This window comes from Pleurodeles waltl, chromosome 9 (genome assembly GCF_031143425.1).
Source record: "Pleurodeles waltl isolate 20211129_DDA chromosome 9, aPleWal1.hap1.20221129, whole genome shotgun sequence".
In the NCBI taxonomy this organism is placed as follows: domain Eukaryota; kingdom Metazoa; phylum Chordata; class Amphibia; order Caudata; family Salamandridae; genus Pleurodeles; species Pleurodeles waltl.
Window position 1 is genome coordinate 996,077,128 of NC_090448.1, and position 24,017 is coordinate 996,101,144.

The following is a 24,017-nucleotide window of genomic DNA, read 5'->3' on the forward strand; positions in this document are numbered from 1 at the left end:
TCACACCGTGGATACTTTTAAACGTTAGTAAGGCCTGCTTAACCAAAATAGTATGTTTGGCATCATGTATTTGATTGCATTTTTAAAACTGTAAAATAACTTAACTGCAATGTTTAAATAAGTGTAGACATATTTAAACCTTGTCAGTTTAATAGAATAATTGTGAAAAATTCATAGGGGGCCCACGATTATTTTTTCTTTTCTCTTGGGGGGGGGGGCATGGCATTAAAAAGTTTGAAGACCACTGCCCTATTCACTACCCGTCTCTCAACCCTCAAAACTCCTATCCACAATTAAAAACTACCCTTTGTTGAACCATAAAATCAACTTGCCACCCTTAAAACCCATTTATTACATTTAAAAAAGTAATAATTTAAAAAACATATAACTATGTATTACATTAGATATAACAAACATAACATTTGTTCTTATTTGATGATATTTAATGTTTCCTTTCTAACTTAAACAAGTTACTTACCTTCGGTAACTCCTTATCTGGTAGAGACTCTATCTGCAGATTCCTTATCTTAGAATTATCCATAGGTGTCAGACTGGATCCAGAATTTTTTTGTGAGCAGTATCCCTGAGCGCTGGTTGGTGGCATCGTTCGGCTCCGCATGGTGTGGTCCGCACCAGAAGAGATGTGCGTGGTGGTGCCTAGACAGGTGCCACCTCCAGCGCACTGACGTCAGTTTCTTTTCGCAACTTTCCATGCCAGGAGCGCAGAGCCACAAAGAACACTGACCACTCGTGTGGAAAACTAAGGCCCTGAAAGGAGTAGAGCCTGGACCCTAGAAATCTGTTCGCAGAGCGAGAAGGATTGGTGGGTCTATAAGGAATCTGCCGCTTCATAGTGCCAGATAAGGCGTCCATGAAGGGAAGTAACTTGGTCATCTGATAGAGACTTCTTGGCACAGAGTCCTTACCACAGAATAGATAACCAAGCAATACCTCCCTGGAGGTGGGTCTGCAGAACAAAGTCACACTAGAAGGTCCTGCAGGACTGAATGGGCAAAGTGCCCATCCCGACTGACCTGACTGTATAGGCAGTAGTGCTTGGTGAACATGTGCAGAGAAGCCCACATTGCACCTGGCAGACATCAGGGCCTGAAATCTGTGTGCTAACGCAGTGGTTATAGCCATATCTCCAGTGGAAAAGCATGCAAACCCTCGGGGAGTTGCTCCCTGGCCAATGCGGAGCAGCTTTTAATACAGAGCACAATCTATTGGGGGATGGTGAATTTCTGCACAGTTTTCCCCTTCTGGGCTCCAACATGCCCCAAGAAGAGTTGGTCACTTACCCGGAATTCTTTTGTGCGGTCAAAGTAGAATGACAAAATATTTTGTGGTCCAGTTGATGGAGTTGCCCCTCTTCCTTAGAGGGACACGACAGAGCACAAAATGTAGGCAGTGTGATGCACTGGCCTACGTGAAGGGGAATGTAAACTTTCAACAGAAGGGAATTTAAGGTGTGAAGGACCAGCTTGTCTGGGAAGTTGATTAGGTACAGAGGCTTAGATTACAAGGCCTGGAGCTCACTGACCCTCCAGGCAGATGTTATCGAACTAGGAAGGCCATATTGATGGTAAGGAGCCTCTGAGCATCTCCAAAGGAGCGCACATCAAGAATGTAAGTACGAGACTGAGGTACCACTTAGGAATGATAAAGAGTGAAGGTGGTAACATATGTTGGACACCTTTCAAAAACTTATTACAACAGGGGATTTGAAGTGGGTGGCTGATATGGCAACCGCAAGAAGGATGAGATGGCAGCAAGATAGCCCTTTAAGGTTCCCAAAGCAGAGGCCTGCTGGGCAAGATAAAGACTAAACAGAAAGATCTGAGGAAAGGGAGCAGAAAGAAGGTCAATTTGCTTTTCTGCACACCATGATGCAAACTTGTTCCAGCAGCAGGCATATACCGTCTTGGTGGAGGGATGCCTGGCTGCCAAGATAATATTGCAGACTTCGGGAGGAAGGTCAAAAGCTGTCAACTGTCACCGCTCAATCTCCACACATGAAGGTGGAGCTTTGACAGGCTTGGGTGGCGTGCCCTACCCTGCTGCTGTGATAGAAGATCCTCCCGAAAGGGCAGCCTGATTGGGGGACCGATGGCCATGCTCAACATCTCAGGATACCAGTCTCTCTGAGCCTAGTCCAGAGCCACAAGGATGGCTTGGGTCTGGTTGTTCCTCATCTTCTTGAGAACTCTGGGCAGGAGAGGTATGGGCAGAAACGCGTACAGGAGGACTGAGCTCCATTTGTGCTGAAGAACTGCACACATTGCACGTTCTTGGTGGTGGTGAACAGATCTTACAAAGGCTCTCCTCCCTGCTGAAAGAGACATTGCACCACCTCCAGATAAAGACACCATTCATGATCCACCATTCATCTTCGGCTGAGTTTGTCCGCCCTGGTGTTCAGAAAGCCTGCCAGATGATGAACCACCACGGATACGCCCTGACTTTCAGCCATGTCCAAAGATGCAGGGCCTCTTGACAAAGGCTCCAAGACCGCACTCCACCCTCCTTGTAGCAGTACCACATTGCGGTGATGTTCTGTGTTAACATCTGCACTAACCTTCCCTTGATGGAGGGTAGAAAGCCTTTTAATGACAGCTGGATCGTCTGGAGCTCCAGTAGGTTGATGTGGTATTCGTTTCTGCCAGAGGCCTCTGATCACAACCTCTCCCAGATGGCTGCCCCATCCCAGGAGTGACGCACCTGTCACCACTGTCAGTTCAGGTTGGAGAAGGAAGATGGGTCAGCCACTGACATAATAGTGGTTTGTTAAGCATCATTGTAGATCTGTTGCAGTTCCCTCTGAGATCTGGACCATATTGGAGAGATTTCCCTTATGCCGCACCCACTGGAACTTCAAGTCCCACTGCAGAACCTGTATATGCCACCGGGCATGCGTTGCAAGCAGGATGCAGGAGGCAATGAGGCCCAGCAGCCTCAGAGTCCGTCTCACCGAAACCCAGGATAGAGGCTGAAACATCGGTGTCATAGCCTGAATATCCTGGGCTCACCATTCGGGAGGGTAAGCCCGAAACTGCACCATGTCCAGAATAGTTCTGATGAAATAGAGCCTCTTAGAGGGAGTCAGATGTGACTTTGGCACATTGATACTGAACCCCATCAAATATATGAGGTCCGCCGTAATCTGGAAGTGGAAGACGACTGCTTGGGACAATCTCACCTTTACCAATCTTTCTTCATCTTGACGACTGGATGTTAACCATGATCAATTCAGATGAGCAGCAACCACCGCCATCACCTTGGAGAACACCTGAGGAGTGCTGGTACGGCCAAAAGGGAGCACAGCGAACTGAAAGTGCTTGTGGTTCACCATGAACTGCAGGCAAAGTCTGTGTCTGAGCAGGACGGTAATATGGAAATATGCAATCTGTAAGTCCCACAATCCAGTCTCTCAGGTCCAGGGCAGACATTACTTAAGCAAGCATTAGCATTTTGAATTTCTTTTTGAGGAAGAAATTGGGAGGACGCAGGTCTGGGTTAGAATGAATGGCTCCCATTCTTTTTGGGCACTGGAAAGTAGTGGGAATAACAACCACAACCTACTTCTGGCAGTGGTACCCTCTCTGTTGCTGACTTGGCCAAGAGAGCTGCCTCTTCCTAACAGAACCAGGAGAGATGGTCCTCCGTCAGACTGGTACAAGTGGGTGGCATGGGTGGAGAGGTAGCCCCATCGGAAAATCTTGGGAACCAAGAGATTTGATGTTATCAACCTTCAGTGGTGCAGGTGATGGCTTTTCTGTCCTCCCACTGGTTGCCCATGATGGTTGGAAGGTGAAATAAAAAGATTGAGGCTGCAGCTGCTGGGGAAAGGGGGGGTGAACTGGCCCAACCTTCAGCTTCCTGACCCACAGGGTCTAGGGATACTGCGTGGGGAGCTTGCGTCACTACGGTGATTGGGCAGGTAAAGACGTGGCTGGAAACCCCTTCAGTCTGCCTTGTCTCTGAAGAGATGGGAGCCAACAAAGGGCATGTTCATAAGCAAGGCTTGGTTATCCCCTGAAAAGTCAGTTGCTCCCAGCCAGGCGTGGTGCCGTAAAGCAACTAAAAAAGAAACCGCTCTGCCTATCGAGTTGTCCGTATCGGGCCCACCTCTAATCATGAACTTGGCTGTCTCTATCCAGTCTGCCATAGCTTGAAAGAGTATGGACTGGGCCTCCTCCGGGACTACAGGCTGCACCTGCGCAACCAAATCCCACAGTGCATGGCAGTATCAGCCAAAGAGGTATGCAGTGTTCATGGACCCCAGTGCTAGGCTGGTGGAAGGGATCATCTTCTTTTCTATGGTGTCCAGCCTCTTGGATTCCCTATCTGGTGGAGTGGTAGGAAATGCACCAGGGTTTACACAGGAAGTGGAAGCTTGGACCACTAAGCTCTCTGGGGTAGGGTGTTGCATTAGGAAATTGGGGTCCCCTGGGGCAGGGTAATGAAAGCGGGCAATTGTCCTGTTCACAGGAACCCCTGTGTTGTGCCTCAATGTCCAGTGGCCCTTACCAATCTTCCCCGAGTTCTAATCCGTGAGAACAGGGCTCAGGCTCTGGTGTGGAAAGCAAGGCTCCAGTTGGCACGAGTTGGGCGATGTCCCTCCAGCTCCATGTCGGAGTTGGGGTTTAGAATGGGGACGGCCCACCAAACGGAAATGCACCACCAGTAGTACCTAAAGGATCAACATCTGGACCGGCATTGGGGAAGGTTGAGGTGGTACGACGAGCATTGGTCCAAATCCATGGATCCAAGGATCCCCACTAGTGCCGGAAGTGGGCCTGCCAGCGTAGGACCAGTAGAGGCCCCTCCTGAACCCACGGGGCCCGAAGGCATGCCAGAGATGACAGGCCATCCAAATATGAGGTGCGTGACCTCATAAAATTCACAGAGTTGGGTGGGGGTTGCTCTGGCACACGGAAATTCGGGGAGGCTCACAGCTGGCCCAGGCGCAGGCTCAACCGTGGAGCCAGTTTTTGAATGGCAATGCTCCCTCGTCTTGTTGGATGACTTCGATGGATGGGGTGAAGTAGAAGATCCCTTCGACTTATTATGTATTTTTGTGGGCCTTACTTGAACGCCCAGATGACTTCAACTGCAATGAAGATTAATGAGTCCTCAACTAATCTTGGGACCTTCCTCTCGACCAGAATCAAGACTGTTGTAGTGTTGCACTTCAAAATGAAAGGAGATTGAGGGACCACTTTTTCAAGGCCTTGGGGTGCATGGCACGTCAGTCGATGCAGGTCTTCATGTCGGGGTCATGCTCAAGGCACCAGAGTCAAACAAGATGCAGGTCTGTCACCAACATCTGCCAGTGACAGGCGACGCAGGGTTTGAAGGCAGCTTTCCTAGTTACATCCCTGCCACACCAGGAGAAGATCTCACAAAACTTTGAAAAAAAAAGGCAAAAAAAGATCTTTCCAGATCTGCGCTGAAAGGCAAGGAAAGAAAAGAATTGACATCAGCACGCTGGGGTAGCACCAGTATAGGCAACATGCATGTCACTTTCGGTGCATTTAACGCCACGCAGAGCCGAATGATGCCACCTTCTGGCATGCAGGGGTACTGCTCATGAACAATCTCTGGATCCAATTGGACACCTGGGGATAATTCCAAGGTAAGGAATCTGTGGTTAGAAGTCTCTATCAAATATTATTTGTTAAATTATTTTTAAATTAAAACATTTAAAAGATGAATACCTATATCAAATATTATTTATTGAATAACAAATTAAATTTAAGCATATTTTAAATTACATTTCTTAAATTATTTGTAAGTAAATTAATCCATACATATTGGGTATATGTTTTAATGCATAAATACACACATTTATATATGTATGTTTATTGATATACATACTTAATGGTAGCATATCGGTGAAAAACATATACAGATGATGGTTTAGATAGATGGTACAGTGGAAACCATAGCACTGCACTAGGCAGCGCCTTTTGTGTTCACCGGAATAAACACTACCATGAACAGGAAATCCTTCATAGGTCAACATTGCTCAATAATGTTTTGAAGAACACAGAGGGTTACAGCCTAAAAAACAAAATGATAAGGACTTGTGCATTTTAGGTGGATTTCCACCAATAACACGATTGTACATGTTTTGTATCGTACTGATGTAGCTGAAATGTTGTTGCTACTTTGATGTCACAATAATCATCAAAACGTAACAAGTTAACTCTAAGGTGGTACACTGGAAGCCTATATTGAAGTGCATTCAGTGTAGAACAGTGATCTAAGGTAATGTGGTATAGCCCTAAAACTTCAATAATATTTTAATTTGATTCCATGTGTTTCCCCATTATGTTAATTTGTTTGCACAAAAACAAAAATGAATTTCTAAAAGGAAATGTACTGTCACATTTCAATGTAAAAAATGTAGTACCCCATTGTACTTATTCAAATGTATTAACAAAGTCATTTCATTTTAAGTCCACTAAAACATGAACACTAAAAAAATTATTAATGATGAATTCATAATTGTAAATGTTATATGTGCTCTACTTAGCAAACCTGAATGTGCTATTTTAATTCGCTTTAGTTAGCCTATGTGAGGACTACTACGCCCTGTGTCCTAAAGGTGTGGACAATTTTTTAGTCATTCTTGCTAACGTGCCATTTCTTACAGACTTCGTTCCCATAAAATTTTAGCGTTCTAAATAGATGACCTATTGTTTTATCCACAAGACAGCCCAAAAAAGTAACCTTGAATCCAGTACATTGATAAACTGTGGACATATGCCACATACAATTGTTTCAAATTGTGCAGGAGAGGAAGACGGATGTCTTTCCTATCTTTCCTGATGTTTCAAATGACTTTCATATGGTGGACTAAGATTGGACAATAAAACCTTCTTATTCGTGTGGTGTGATGGATTGACAAAATGGTGCACTTTAGACTTTAATCTACTGTTTGCTGGATTGCAAGCAGATCCCATTTGGACTTTGAGAGGACTCTTCCCTTGGACATATACAGCCAAAACGTTTACTTGAGCATTCAAAAAGGTCCAACCTGCCACCTTTTCACTCCAGCACCTGAGCCTTCTGAAGTCATGAAAACCGAAGACGTGGACCCCCAGTCCTTTCTAAATAGAATATGAAGCCTGCAGCTGAAATGCCCACAAGTGGTGCCTCAGATATTGTTGACACTCCTTCCACAAGGAACCCTTGTAAAGACCAATCCAAGTCTTCAATTAACCTTCCCAACCCCTGCCCTGGAAAAAGGTAAATAATAGGTGAAAAATCCTTGCAAACAACAAACTATGGGCCTGATTTAGAGTTTGGCGGAGGGGTTACTCTGCCACAAATGTGACGGGTATCCCATCCGCTGTATTACCAGTTCCATAGGCAATATTGGAACTGTAATACGGCAGACGGGATATCCGTCACCTTTGTGATGGAGCAACCCCCTCTGCCAAACTCTAAATCAGGCCCTATGTCCCGCGCTAGTCTGAAAACTCAACCTTAAAAGAAAAGAAAAAATAGAAGCCAATTTCTAATAATGTAATAAATAATCTTAAAAGATAACATACTCTCGGAGTCTACGATCTACCACAGAACTCCTGCCTGAAGGACAGACTAACAAAACCGCATTTCTAAAAGAGGTGGTGCACCTTTTATACACAATATATAAAGGCCCTTGCCTTTTGTTTTGCTAACTTTGGGGGAAACGGAAGTAGGAATACAATATTTCTGTGTGAGGAGGTGGATACTCCTGAAAGAGTAACAAATGGAATAAGGAAGCAATACCACTTACATTATGGGTTCATCACATATTCCAAAGTAGAGCACTTCACCGATAATTTATAAAAAAAATGCTTTCCAATACACAACTCAGGTACTGAAGGGGAGACCTGGCCTGTCACGCTGAGTACTTGTCTTGGATACTTTGGTAATGGCAGCTAGTAAGCAAAGTCGCACCAAACTACAAGGAGCTAGTTTATCTACCCTCTTATGGTCTGCCGTCTTATCCTGATGGAGCTGTGGTTCTGAACAGACATGGCGTTTCAAAAAAGGAGCATACGTGGAAGAACAGTGGAGGGGTCTGTGAACCTGCTGCGTTTATAAATGTTCTCCCTCATCCCTGACTAGGGTGACATATGACTGGGGAACGGACTGCTGGAATCCCTGGTTTGGGACACATCTTGGTCCTGAACACACAACACCCACCACAGATAAAAGGTAGGGGACCGTCTATGTGTTCAGACCACAGTCATAACAATACATGTAGTCATATTCACTACATTAAAAGGAACCTAAATATTGAAATTGTTTACAGCAACCTAAAAAAAATTCTCTAAAGTTTCAGACTTTATAGGAGTGACAGAAAGGTATGGAAAATGTGTCTGCTATTTGTCTGCTACTAAGACGCCAGTAGCCACTTAATCGATCCCAATGTGGGGTTTAGTGTGGCTGAATGCGTTTGTGAAATTTAAATGACCCTGTTCACCTTTGGCGAGCAAAAGACAAAAAGCTTTTTTTTTTTCGCCTGTTTTACTATCCCCATTTCACAGTTTTGGTTTTTGGGATGGAGCAGAGGGCTACCATTTATTTTCCTCGGACTACTAAAACACCTATAGGAAGTAAACACAATTGCTGCTAGTTAGGATACTTAACCTAAAGTTAACAATGATGAGAAAGTAGCCTCAATAAATTAAGAGTTTTTTATTATATCTAATGATGTATCCTGTTGAATTACTTAACTGTTAACAAGCTTAAATACAAGGATTCAACAATATAATATGGTCCGTCATTTATTGAGTATAAAAGTGTGAGAAATGAATACCTTTCCAATAAACGGAACCAGATGATGCTCACACATCGAAAACATGTCTATGTCTTTCACTATCACCATCTCGTCGTGGTCCTCATCAAATATCGCATCATTTAGAATATCTGAAATATAAAAGGCAAATAAGTAAATACATTACAATTTTAAGTATTGTAACGCAGCAATTCTGTTTTATAGTGATTTTAATCATTACAGCAGATTGACCTATTTTTGTCACATGGCCAGTAATCTTGACCCCTGTAGGTCAAATGGTAATGATCAGTCCAATTTGGTAACAATAAAAACTTATGGTCAGGTTTGGTAGCCATGGTCATCACTGCTCAAGATCTCTTGCCTCGCTTATGAAGCCATCCATCTAAAACAGAGCTCCTTAACTAAGATGGTGAAAGAGGTCTCCTCAGCAACAATTCTTTATTCCTGGAGACCTTAACCAGGCTTTCTGTACTGCCTCGAGTTTACAGAAATCCCAACACTGGAAATCGGAATTGAATCTACCTGCTTGTGGTTCACGAAAAAACTAAAACTCTCTCTCTTCAGCATGTTACTGAAAGGCCAGGGATGTCACTGCTTCAGGAATTTAAAATCCGCATTTGTTGTACTGCTGTTAAAATGTATACCATTTTATCTCTTTGTAGTTTCCCTTCAGTAATTAATAAATTATGGTCTGGGCCACAGGAATTTTGTGGCAATAATGGAACACATTTTGTGGCAGGGGTAACAAAATTTAGCAGGAATAAACAGCAAATTAAGCAGCACGATGCTGAACACTCTACGATGGTATTCCTTCGTTGTTATTTTAAGCTACATTAATGCTACCTGGGTAACAGTCATCTCGGTAAAACCTCTTTACCATCGGAGTACAGCATTCAGCAACTGAAGGGTGGCTAGTTAAACTTTGCAAAAGGTCTGCCACTGCGCGCCACCGCCACCACATATGGTGCTTTCACTTGGTATCCATATATAGATGTGTATAAATAAATATATATGTATCTTATTTAATGCCATTTTTAGAAAAATACTGACAAACGAAACAACACTACCGTAGTGGATGACAGTATAGACACAAACATGACCCGAGCAGAGATGCATGGCAATCAAAGGCAGTTGTTGATAAAAAAAATTCAGGTTACATTCAGGTATTACATCCATGGTCCCCCAAACCTTCAGATGTTTGTGACGACAAACATGAGCCCCATACACAGAAGCTTCAATAATTCTACATTTACACTGCACACCACCATTTATCCACAGAAGTGGCATCTGATGTGTGCTAGTTGTGGGCAATATCTATTCTCATCAATAACAGACTTTCAACTAAGGAATGTCAGGGTGTATCTCCCAAGTTCTAACCATCCTGGGACAGAGTCTCAAAAAACTACATGTGCAACCCCAGCTGATGTACTTAACAATCTGTCAGGGTGTTGAAGAAATCACCCTTCTCCATCTGGCTCCTCAAAAGTATCTGGGAGGAGTCATAATTCATACGCCATAATGAACTTTGAATGAAGTATACCCACTATAGCAAGCATCAGGGAGGAACCATAGTAAAATGGATATGAGGTATGAGGTATGAGGTATGGATATGAGGTATATCCCCTATAGGAAGCATCAGAGAGCAGTCACTCTTCAAATACCATAATCAAATTCAAATGGCGTATACCTCCATATAGAAAACATCAGGGAGGAGTCACACTTCACATACCATTATCAAATCCGAATGAAGTATAGGCCCTGAACTGAACTGAATGAGATGAAAGCTAGTCGAAATCGCAACCCCTCTTGGCGTTGCCTGCCCCTCTTCATCCTCCAATGGACTAAGGTCCATCTGCCTGACCAAGGTCAGTCGTTATTTAGGGAATAAATCAATAGTGTAAACAAATAGTGAACTCTATGTATAATTTGATAACTTCCCTTTCCCCGAGCGTCCCAACTGCAGGTTTGGCTTCTAGGGGGACAGTGATGTATAGCACTTCTAGAGAAAGTCATAATCCCTAGGAACAATGGAATTGTATATGGAAGAGGCCAAAATCACCCTGTCAGTCTGTGAAGGGGCAAAAGTCATTTTAACACAATAGCAAATCCCAGCGTGTTCCACTCTGTAACCTGTGTCAACCTTTTGGCCAACCCATAACATCGTCCCCTTAACCAATCTGCTGCACAATCTGCTGTACCACCCAACAGCCTTCAGTGACTTCTTCCAAACACAAAAGACTCCCATAGTCGCAGTGGGTGTACCAAGAGGACGTCACCCACAATATTATAAAAAGGAAGTAGGGAGAATGTAACTAATGCAGACAGCTCACCTTTGCACACCAGGTCACAGAGTGGACCAAATAACCATTCATTAATCACAAGTAAGTCAGATTCAATGTTATCCAATGGAATTCGTAATACGGCAGATGGGATATCAGTCACGTTTGTGATGGAGTAACATGTCCGCCAAACTCTAAATCCGGCCCATTGTCTAAATCAGTGCCATTGTCTCTAAATCAGTCCCATAAAAAGTGGACTTGTAAAATGTAATCATGGATACCTGTGGGACCACATTGTTCCAAAGGAACTCGAGCACTATAGTATGTATGATGCATTGGAAGAAAGGTAAAAAGTGTCTTCCTTCCAAGCAAGAAGAGTTAAGGGAAAAAGGCCACAATGTTAAAGATCGCCCATCAGTGTAACAATGGCGTGGCCCCGGCAGTGAGACTCAGATCCAGACACAAACAGTCCCAGATTGCAGAATCCCACTGGTACAATCTTAAGGCCCAACTGTGAAATCCAATTCTCTTTAAACCCACTTTCCGAAACACTGAACAGTGGACTTAGTCCAGTTGACTTTTAGACAGTTCCCCAATGGAGTCAGGATGTCCTGGACCTGAGTGAGTCAGCTCTCCGGAAGATCCAGGTACACAACTCGGTTGTCATCATAGAGAGATGCGTGATCGTCCAGGGGGAGGAGGGTCAAGACTAATTTGCATATGGCTGTGTCAAAACTGGGGTGGCATGGTGAGCAAGAGAGCAATGGTTTAAATCCAGATCTGAGACTAAGGTTGAGTGCTTGAAAAGCTTCAGCACTCCGTTCATTGTCCTTTTGTGTTGCTGAAGTCGTCCTAAGTGGCCAGGGAATGCCCAGACAAGGGTCCTGTGCTCACTGTGCCACTGGATTCAAGCTAGCCTGGCTGATGATGGGTGATATCCTGAAACTGGTTCCAGGATGCTTGTTTCTGGTCCAGGGAGGACTTAGCCTGGCAGTTCGGGCTGGACTGTTCCCATGGAAAACAGGGTCATGACTGATTTGCAAAAGGCTGGGTCCAAACTGGGCTGGCATTGTGAGCAAAAGAACGATGGATTAAACCCAGACCTGTGACTGGGTGTGAGTGAGTGAAACGTTTCAGAACTCCGTCCATCATCCTTTTGTGTCACACCATGTAGGACAGTCTTAAGTGGATCAATATGGTACTGTGGAAGTTCAGGGAGAAAAGTACTGCCATAGTCAAGGCGGGAAAGGAGAAAGAATTTTAAGTCATTTGTTAGTGAGAAAGGTTTACAGATAAGGAACTGCCTGAGTTAGAAAAACACCCCTTTTATTAGAATATGGGCTGCATGATTGAGCTTCCTGTCTCTTACGGCACCTAAAGCACTGTCAATACTCTGAGGCTGAAAGTCCACAGATCTGATTACATTGGTTGAGCTCCCATTCAGGTGTAAAGCAGGTTTGTGGACAACAAAAAAATAGAAGTAAATCTGGTTTCAGGTCATAAGAGTTGGTTTGACAGCAATGTTGTCTCTAAGACCTATTGTTACCAATTGCTTAAAATACACTTGGACTTTGGCTCCCTCTAGAGGACTATGTCTTTCTCATTTCAAGCCACTGATGGTTTGGTGTTATCATTCTGCCCCTATGGAGTGGCTGCATTGTAATGCACAATGTTATTCCCTGCAGCAGCCTTTTTTAAATGTTTTAGTCAGGAACTGTGCGAGTCACATGTATGTATACACAGTTATGTTGATACACACACATACAGGCTTCACAGGGAGTACACAATACAGCACCCTACTACACAACAAGCATTGCCTTTGATGTGGTAATGCATGGAAACACAGCAAAGCACAAAAGCAGTTTACCTGCAAAAGCACATTAAATTCAGACCTATTGACTTTGCCAGTGTTTTTTTTTGTTTTAGTTTTCGGTGTCAATCAGTTAGACATTTTTGAAAACTGGTTAGGCAGGTGGATAACTATGTGTGTTCAGGGTTGGCAGACAGCAATGTGTATCATCTGCATAGAAGTTATACCAGACTCTAAATATGGTTAGTAGAAACCCAACGGGTTCAACATGAATATTGGAACGTAAGAGTAAGGGTCCCAGTTTTGATTCCTGGGGTGCACTAGAAATAATACTGATCAGTTTTAGAGAGAGAGAGAAAGAGAGACTCACCAATTTAAAGACATTGACTACTGTTTTAAAAGTAGGATTTAACCATTTAGTACTGTGCCGTTGACACTGAGCCCTGCTTTAAGGGTACACACGAGGATTTTATAGTTCACTGTACAAAAGGCCAAGGACAGATCACAAAGAATGAGAGAGAAATTGTCAAGAGGTTGCCCACAAACAGCACTGGTGGACAAACAAGGAGATGGCCAGATATGAACCTAACAGTGCATTTAGGAGAATCATCACAACAACTGGTCCTGGATAGCAGTGTGCCACTCAGCCCACACCATTCCAAGTCCAGTTAACAAAGTCAGTTAACAAATGATTATAATGTCAAAGCTCCACCTTGCCCTGTAGGATTTGCAATTTCAGCCCGCATCCTCTATCGCCACTTCATGTGCTTCTCCTTTGGACTGACTGCTACAGGGCATTCAGCTGACGCACATTTGCAGGCCCGGGTGCACTGGTACTGTGCAGGAAGATGACAACCATGCAGGAAGTATGTGCTTTTACAGCGATTTAACTAACACTAGCTAACTCACTGTGGGCTGCGAAACATTCCGTTTTATCTAGTGTTGCATTTTCTTTCATATTACAATGTACAAATACCCTGTACCCTGTGAGACCTTATAGAGATGGAGGTGCCTCTGTAGAGCTGTTTCTAGCACATAATGTGCCTCAGCACAGCCTGGCACTTCCAATGAGGTGCATCAGCAGGATACTTCCTTACTTAGTCACTCATAATCACCTTCTATAGATAAGAGCAATTCGAAATTGCAGCAGAAATGAAGATTTTGAGACATGTATACAGGATATGGAACAACGCTTTGTACAAAGAGGCTACCATACCCGGTGAACAAGGGAGCGAAACAAAAGGTTAAAAAAGTGACTAAGGAGGAGATCTTACTATCTCGTGAAACCGGAACCAAGATTTTATACCAAGATAGGATCAGATTGGTTACAGATTACACAGAGTCCTCGAATATGTTGAGGAGAATAATGAGCCGGCATTGGAATATTTTAAGACAGGACGATATTTTGGCAGCCTGCATAACAGATAGACCGGAAATAACATACCGTAGAGGTAGATCCCTAACAAGTCTCTTATGTTCCAGCTATCCGAAGCAGAAAGAAAGGTAAAAAATAAACAATTGGCTGACGAAACGGAGTAGGGGCTTCTTTAAATGTGGTCAATGTGGGGTATGTAAATGGGCCTGGCATGAAAAAAAGGATTTCATGGATCATGATGGTAACCATTTTAGAATACAATCCAATATTACGTGTGGGACCACATTTGTGATATACATCATACTATGTAAATGTCAACGCATGTATGTGGGAAGCACAATTCATCCCTTGAAAGTTAGAATTAGGGAGCATATGAGGGCAATCAAACAAGGAGACGAAAGGTATCCCATTGTGCAGCAGTTAAAAACATGCAAAATATACAATGCAAATCATAACCTGAAATTTGTTGGTATTGAAAATATACGCGTGGACCCTAGGGGAGGGAATAGAGAACTTCATTTAAGGAGAAGAGAATCTTTGTGGATCATGAAATTACGGGCGGTGGAAGAGGGCCTCAACACGGACCCAGAACTGGTGTATTTTCTTGGGACATAATAATGGGGATAAATACTTTTTTTTCGTGTAACACACATTAAGATTTGAAAAGGCCATCTCTATATGTACTGAACTTACCGAAGTATGGTATTTATAGATTGCACTAAGAAGTGTTTGCTTTTATAGTAAATGGAGGCGTGTTATGCAAAAATATACTAACTATGTAATACAAGATTGGAGACTTATATACGTACATGCATATTTATGTGGAATCCCTTTTTGAGATACCACTTCAGAGACCCAGAACTGGAATTTGTCTCTTGGAACACAATAATATTTACTTATACATCTGTTTATGAAACACACGTTGAATTTTGCGGAGGCTCTCTCTATATGTAAATGATTTACCAATGCAATGTGGATGTCATATATTGTATGTTATGTATAGATAATATTCAGTAATGACTGTTTGAAAACAATGAGGCGCGATGTGAAAAAAACGGTATCAATAACAAACATAAGGTACGTAATATAAAACTTGAAATTCACTAATGTACATGCATGTATATGAACAATCTATTCAAGACACCCCCTCTCACTTTTACAGGAGTGTGCCATGAAATATATATTTTTTGGGTGATTAGAGACTTGGACTAACAATATAGCATGACAGCGTTAGCAACGCACCGATAGGTAAGCTGCTGCATTTCCAGGACTAATGTAGTCCTATTTCTATTTATATGAAAGCTGACAACAAATAGCAGGGAGATAGATGACAGACTAGGAGATATCATAGGAAGCGTACTCGCTGCAGTCAATGGACGCTGGAATCAGGTAGGAGACACTCTAAAGATTTTGAACGTGGCACCCGTTTATATAAAGGGAGATAATCACTTGAGCTGGTGGGGTGACTACAGATAGGGGCATGCTTTGAACAACACAGCACTCCAGCTAAAACACTCATTGATAGCACAAGGGGAATCTGGAGCAATGCTCCACATCTAGGCACGCAACAGATTTGTATAGAGTAAGCAAAAAATTCACTGCTAACTATACGTAAAAGTTTATGCTCATCGAGAGCGTACTACAATTCTAAAGCCACAGCAGTGCTTGCGCCTAACGGCCGACATATTTAAATATACTCACAATATTCTTCCGAACAACACTGTTTGATGAACAGTAAATTGTAGTTTTACGGCAGGCATGTCTAAATATATTTATAGCTCAATAACAAACATCAGTGCACAGAAAACGGTAGATTGTGGTGAACTAATTTGTGAGAGGACATTAGCATCATTGTTTTAAGATTGGATACACTTGAAATTCTAAAGCGGAAGCTGCGATTCTATTTACAGAAAATATGGTCATATGCTATACCTATTTACAAATACTACGGAGTACCATCATTGATCAAATCAGAGAAGATTTCACAACAAGGGGCATTAGGGGAGACGTTTAGCAAGATACAGCGTTCCATCTTACGGATGAGATTCTGATCATAAGGACATATAACCAGGAGTTTGCAGGTATTGGACGTGGGTCTAAAGTTGGTGGAAATATATTTTGACACTAATTTGGTATCAGGCAATCGATGGATTTACACCCATACATGCATGTACCCTAAAGTACCATATGGATAAAAAATGTATAATCAATAGAAACACTACCAATTGATAAGGGGATATATTAGGAGCACTATGTTTTATGGGTGCACAATAAAATATTTTGTTGCCCACTTTTCCTTTTCATTTCACTAGATAGTAGTGACCGTTGAGTGCATTATTATCCCACTTTTTGCACAAGAGGTGTTATTGATTTATGTCAACAAGATTACTATGTTTTTGAATATGGATAGGCAACTTGCAATATGTATGTATTTGCAGCCCTGATGAAGTCACGGGGTACACCCCTAACAAAAACACGTGTTGGCAGCAACTGGCAAGAAATGGCTGGAATACATGGTTGGAAAACAATAACCGAAGATTAAAGATGGATTTGAAAATGGACACTTATTGGATGTGTGCCTTTTATTCATGAATATTGTCATCAGTGAGTTGATCACTGAGAAGCAGGGATTAGGGGTGATTTTTTCCCTATAAGTGCACCATCTGGGATTTTGGAATAAAACTCAACGAGCTTACTATTGAGAACTGACAGGTAGCGCTATATACTCTTCACAATCACCCACCGTACTCATAACGTATACAATCCAGAGACCCGGGTGTTGAGTAATGGGTTTGGTAACAGCTATGTCTTACTTGGTTTTTGACTTCTGGAAAGCAGCTGATGACCCTTATTCTCTTTGGGAGCGTATTCTACACATACATGTATGTAAAGAGAAAACATATATTTTTTTTAAGTTGGAATGATCCGGTGTGGGGCCATATTGGATCTGAGGTTTCTCTGTTGACTGTAAAGTTTGAGTTTCAACTGTAAGAAGGTAGGTCCTATCTCTCAGATTGCCCCATATGTAATACAGAGTGCTTTGGAGGAGAATGTTCTTGCTACTTGTATCCAGTGTAAGGTTTTGCAGACAGTAGTGATGTAGTCCTGTCTGTTCAAGTTTAGGACTTGTCTGGTGACCACATTTCAGCATTGCAGATTGCCTACTAGATATTATTATTATAGAAAGTCCAACAAAGAGGCCATAAGCATAGTGGCTGGGGAGGGACACAGGGGCTACTGATGACTGAATCCTGTGCAATATGCCGAGGTATGGGAAGATACATCATAACATTGCATTGTAAAGAAATTAACTCAGGACATTATGCTTCAATTTGAGTTGTACTCCAAGATAACTCCAAGGTTTTTCACCTCTGTTAATGTGGTTGGTAGAAGCCCTCTTTAGGGGTGCGCATTAACAAGAAGTCATAGTTTTGCAAGGGAGAATTTACATTGTTGCTGCAATATGATTACAATGTTTCTGTAATAGCCATTGTTATACTGCTAGAAGACAGTCGCCGATTCTGATGATCTTGAGGTCTAACTTTTTTCAAGTTTTCAGATAAGCTAGGTGTTAAAGTGGAGAGAAGCAATTACTGAGCACCTATATTAGAGATGCTAATGTGCCCATTTAAGCTCTGTCGTAAGGTAGGATTTTAAGCAGTTCATACAATTCCTTTGCCTTTTACTCTTTGCAAGAGTAGCCCCTGGTTCAAACTCATGCAGATAAAAAGTGTTGAAGGACAAAAGCTGCAACTTCATTCAGATCAATGGTATTTTGAGCTTCTCCCCAATGCAGCTTAAAGCTGAATCTTGTTTGATTGTCAGAAAGGAGTGTGTTTTGTTCAACTGAAGCAAGATATTTGAGAGAATGCTGCCTTTTCAATGAGCCTACATAGGAAAGGCTCACTGGATATTTATCTGTATAATTTTTGGGATCCAGGTGATAGAGGTCCTACTTTTTAGTATGGATTTAAGGTAATATATTTTTGGTCCTCTAGAGCTCTCTATCAATATAGGCATGTAGATGATAGCATTAGCTGTGCCCACAGGTGACAGAGGCTAAGGTTGTGGTGAAGTCCAAAGATGTGGGGAAAGTGAAGATTAATTGTTGTACTAGGCAGGGATGCCCCTTGTCCCCAAATCCTCTTCACGTTCTTCAAAAAGCCTTTGGCAATTAAGATTCAAAATAATGATCTTATTAGGCCACCTTTAGAGGGGATGTCTAAAATCAAATTATTCGCACATGATAGCATATTATACGTGAAAACAGAAAGTAGGAATATACAGTGGGAGATAGATGAAATTAAAGAATTAACAAGTATAAGAGGTGTAAGATAAACCAGATGAAAACGGAAACGCTACTATTTAATGAGTCTGCCTCAGATCTTCTAGCAGGTCTTCCATTTATTTCTCAGGGCCCCATACGTTATTTAGGAATATATGTGGCTAATAACTTCTCCCAACTTTTTCAACTGAACTATGGTGCAACTCTTAGAAAAAATAAGGCCTTGCTAGAGAGGTGGCCTCTTTTATCAATTACATTGACTGGGAGAGTTTCCCTGATCAAAATGTCAATCTTGCATTGCTATTATTCCTTTTTATAAAAATCAATTTTATAAATCTCCTTTTACCGATACCCAGGGCATATTTCAAAGAACTCGAAATCATTTTCTAAAACTTTATAGAGCAAAATAAAAAGCCTGGGGTTAAGAAGGTAATTTTAGAATTGGATAAAGTGCAAGGGGTGGCTGGCGCCCCAGCATTTTAAGACGTATTACCAGGCAGCCAGTTTGAACAGTTTGATTCAACTTTCGCTGTCAGATATGGTCTACAATAGCTTTCTCCTAAACATCATCATTAAAGAAAGCGGCATCAAACTGCGGGTGTTTTTAAAGATCCCGCAGCTACCTACAAACTCAAGGTATAAGAGTCTGAGGGGGCTTGAACACCTTGTCCAAAGGTTATTTAAATGCTGGCAGGTACCATCTTGTCATGTTTATTCCGAACTACAAGAGTGAAATTTAGGGACTGGGGGTAGAGAAGCCAATAATATATTAATGGGAAGCCAATGGGTTTAGTAAATTAGGCAATTTTTACATGGGCACAAAGCTAATTACATGGGATCAGGCAACCCAAAGATGTGGGAATAATAGTCCGGGTCTCCAGCTTAGTTATAGGCAAACAGTTTTTAAAAGCTAATTTTCAGCAAATGAAGGAGGAAATTGGTCTGTTTGTACATCTGTTTTGTGAGAACAAACTAACGGTAGTAGATAAATGGTACAGATTTCTTAAAAAGTTTCCAAATCAATCAGTAGTACTGGATTTTTTTATTTAAGTTTTCAGAGAAACGGGATGTAAACTAACTATTGCAGTTCATCTCTGAGCTGGGGTACAAATCTCTTAGAGCAGCCAATTATAGAAGGATGGCTTTCGTCTCACGATGGTTAGCATATTATACACTATATAAGCTTCATAAAATGTATTCATCCCAATATAATGATTGTTTTAGATGTAAGGCTCATGATAGAGGTGAATGAGGACATATTTTCACATGGCCGAGGCTGCAACAATTTATTCTCCAAAGTCGGTAAAACATTTTAGGATAACGTGCAACCTGAGCCTACACTGGTACTATTGTCCTCCTCCAACGCAATGGGTGGGTTTAATAAATTCATTGAATCTTGTATCTTGATTGCAATCTCAGCGGCACATTCTCTAATTCTGAAAAATTGGAAGTCAACAACTGCTCCCAAAATTCAGCAATGGACGGAAAAAATTTTAAGAACCAAGATCTTCGAGCAAGCTTATGGAAAAAGAATAGGGGCTCTTTCGAGGTTTTTGGCAATATAGGGGGGGAACAGCACTGTTGCACTTTACAATTTAGGTATATGTCCAATGCGTTGTACAAGTGACTTTAATCAAGAAGGAAGGCAGTGGATGCTGGGCATTTTACGGGCCAGAACAATGTTGGGGTTTCTGCCACATGAAAGATCTAATTGCACTTTAGTATTATATATGCACTGTTCACACTAGCACATTTGTTGCACGGATTCATTTTATACTTTAGCGCCTTCGCAGTTCTACCTAACGGATTTCTATTATGACAATGGGTTGAAGATGTTGATGGAAAAAGAAGCCATATTAAGAATGTTTTTGGTCATTGTATTGTGCTGGTGACTTCTCCCTCACACGCCCAACAATGTGTTGATTTCCCAAATTATTCTGTGTACTGGCTTTTTACGCTGCACAAGTAAAAAAAAAAAAAAGATAGCACTAGCTGTAGAGATTTCTTGAAATATACTTTTTTATATGTTCAGCAGGCAAGTATCTGGCAAGTTTACAACTTTTTTGTTTAGATCATTGGTTTCTTTCTTCAATGACATTTAGGAGCAAAGTATAGGTTGTATTTTGGTGATAGAACGACGTAGCAAATTTTGATGATCAGGGGAATTACTTCCTGCTTTTTGGATAAATCGAGCTGCAAATTTATGAGCTTTTTTAATGAAGAGGCCTGCTAAAGAGTTCCAGAGCTCCTCAATGTATTTCACTATTGCTGACGTGTATGCTGAAATTCAGAGAATAGTTTAGAGTTCTTTACCAAAGTATAAGGCCTTTGAAATGTGATTGGCCTTTGAAATGTGATTAGCGTTGCAGTGTCTCTGGGCTTTCTTGAAAAAAGTTCTCTGTATGTTGTACTGTCTTTGGAGCCAAATTTTAACTTTTAATTGGGGGGCTACAGATTCCTACCAGTGTCTGGTCATCAGGAGAAAAAAGTCGAAGTACAAGTGACTCTTGAACAAACAAAGCAAGTCTGAAGACCCCCTTCTCAATCACTGGAAATGTAAATGTTAATGTGATTCAAGTTTACAACTCTGCAGCCGCAAGTCATGCGTCCTGGGAAACAGCAAGCTTCCGTCTGGTCTCAGTCTAAAGTGTCCCTACTCCAGATTAGCACTTCACATACAGTGGCATTAGGCTACTGAGAAATACTTTGGGTAGTGCACACCAGTGGGGGCAACGCGGCTCACCTCAGCAACGGGTAACACAGCTCCTTCCCCACATCTTACACAACGCTTGACAATCATACTCAAACTTTCTTGATCAGCTACTTATTTATCCATGCAGCTGGGCTGTGGGGTGGTCTTCCAGGTGGCACTACATTGTGGTGAAGCATGAAGTACTGCTTCTCCTCAGTGGTGGCCCCTTCCTTCAAGCCTCCTAAACATGACTCATAAAAGATTGCATCATGACTTCAGGTCGTGTTCTTGACTTATGAAGGGGCTGGTTGCTTAAAAACAACAGCCCTCTAACTCAGAAATATGCTCCTGCTGTGAGTCACCTGGCACCTGTCAGTGAGAAACCCCTGGAACACTGATCTGAAGATGCCATCACTGATTTATACAAGGTTTGTAGATTACAAATGGATATTCCTTAGCCGGCCTTGTTGTGGGTTGTCTGGTTTTGTGGGAGTGGCTTTCATGTCAGACCTAGCTACTCAGCCAACCATTGAGCTTTAAAGTTGGGAGAGTGGGGTTGGGTTTTCACTGACAGATGGCTGAAAAAAGAAGGTTGGATTACCTCATGTGGTTAATGCATAAAAACATTTTGCACATCTCTGGGAAGGAATAGCACATGAAGACAGATGCCTGTCATTCCATTTCAAATGGGCTTCTGTCTACCTTCTTTCTTTCATTAGAGCCTAGCCTTCTTCAATGGTCTTAAGGAAAGTTCTGCAGCCCACCTCTGATCTACATCCACTGTTTGGCTCGGTCGTCCAAAATAGTTTGCTGTGTCCCCGCAATAACACTCAATTATAATCATACTCCCTGGGCTAGACATTCGTGCCATCCGATTCTCGTTTGGATGGGGCCATATAGTTGGGTAACAGTGACTTGCAGATCCCTACCTGTAGAAGGAGATGCGGGTGGGCAACTTCCCCCCACATAGGCAACATGAAATAAGCCTTTTCACCCAACTATGAGTATCTGCTGCCACCACTGCCAGTTTTTCCAGCCCTGTGACAGGTCAATAGACACTACCAGATGACAGAGGAGTGCAGCTCCCACGCCCATCCAAACCAGGCAACACTGGTGTCAGTCCAATTTCATAGACCCTCCGTGTACACGTATGATTGTTGTGTGTGCAGAGACAAAAATTATATAAATGTTGAGAAATTTGATCTGGGGAACTTACAGCACTGGGGCAATCTCCTTTGAGCTGTGCAAGTGACATTCCCGCTGAAACAGTCTCTAGAAGGGATGCTGGTTCAAAGGCGTTAAATCAGTGAAAAGGATGAAGTGGCTAGAGAAGGACCTTTAAATGTTCATGAAAAAGCAGATGTAAGAGAGTGAGAATGCTCTTACCCCTCACCTCAGGCCGCTAATAGAGGCCAGAGATCGATCCTAAAACTGAGGGAGGAGCTTCTATACTGGACTAGCCCATGGTCCAGGCTCAAAGAAAAGTCTTGAGCATTCATCCAGGCGGAAGTTTCCAGAATTTTAATAGAGAACATAAAGGCATGTGAGCTGGCTGAGCTTCCACACTGGAGCAAGAACTGTTTGGGTCATTTTGTAGGCTTGCTGCAATTTTGTACTCCGATTTAAGTTTCCAGTGAGAAGTCAACGGGCGTGTTACCAGAAGGCCTGATGTAGCTCCAACCAGTGCTTAATTTGTAAATAAAAAGGTGCCGGTGCTCAAAGCTCTCCTCTTAAACATGCGGCTGCGGCAATTGAAAGTGCGAGCAGATAATCCTGAGGCAGCGTAATCCTGAAGCCACCTCGGGCCTCTTCAGTCCATCTATAGCCGCTCCCTGCCCCTTCTGCTCACTCTTGCAGCTTCCTGCTTTTCTCCTCTCTGACGCTTTTTCGATTTTCTCTTCCTCCGTCTTTCCCAAGTGTCTTTTGCCCGCAGTAGATGCTTGAGACAGAAAACTAAGCGCTGGCCCTCAGAAATAAGTGCCGGTGCTCCGCACCGGACACAACAAGCACAAATTAAGCACTGGCTCCAACAATGATTCAGCATAACTGAAGAACCATCTCCTGTGTTGAGATGAAAGTGAAAAGCATCTTATGAAATGGGAACACCTTAACATGTAATAGGCAGCCATACACTGCTTCTTTAAAACCGAGTTTCAATCTTCTAACTGTGCACTTGTAGAAAATATGGTTGAATGTTGTGGGTGCAGATTTACAGAAAAACTAAACAAATAATAAAGACAAAATGAGAATGCTACAAAGAATATTATATTAAGACATAGAAGAAATTGAGCGGGGAGTGGTAATAATGAGAGAAACAAATGTTGGACGCGGTAAATCAATGCAACATTTCGAAACGGACAGGGGAGTACATAGCATTTTATCGCCGACATTTTATTTTTAACTAACTGAATACACTAGGAACACGCACACAAGAAGTAATTGAATAGGCTGCATTCATTTATGCTCCTCAGCCCGGAGCTCTGCAGGCAGCATCATATCTACAAACTGGCATCTGCTGCTCGCGTGGACAAAACCAACATCACAGAAGATTTTTAATTTCCTGCCTTTTCGCAGCGCTGGCGTCGTAACCATGGAAACACGCATTTGCGACATTTCCGTTCTAATAGCCCTTCAGCGCACAAAACTTAAAATAAGAATTGCGTGTGGAGTTCAAATTGGAAAGATCTACGAACAAGTGCCCTGCTGGGGATTCCAGAGAACAAGGGCGGCCGTTAAATGTTAGTAATTAAGTGTTTGAAATTTGACAGTTGTGATGTTT

General features: G+C 42.3%; 1 protein-coding gene across 1 annotated transcript in view; it reads right to left on the reverse strand.

Annotated features, from left to right (window-relative positions):
* GCH1 (GTP cyclohydrolase 1) overlaps nucleotides 1–24,017 on the reverse strand; it is a 325,902-nt gene that overhangs the window by 207,697 nt on the left and 94,188 nt on the right. The window contains exon 2 of the mRNA XM_069208542.1: nucleotides 8,819–8,928. Coding sequence (XP_069064643.1) covers nucleotides 8,819–8,928 — 110 coding nt within the window. The remainder of the gene's footprint in view (nucleotides 1–8,818; nucleotides 8,929–24,017) is intronic.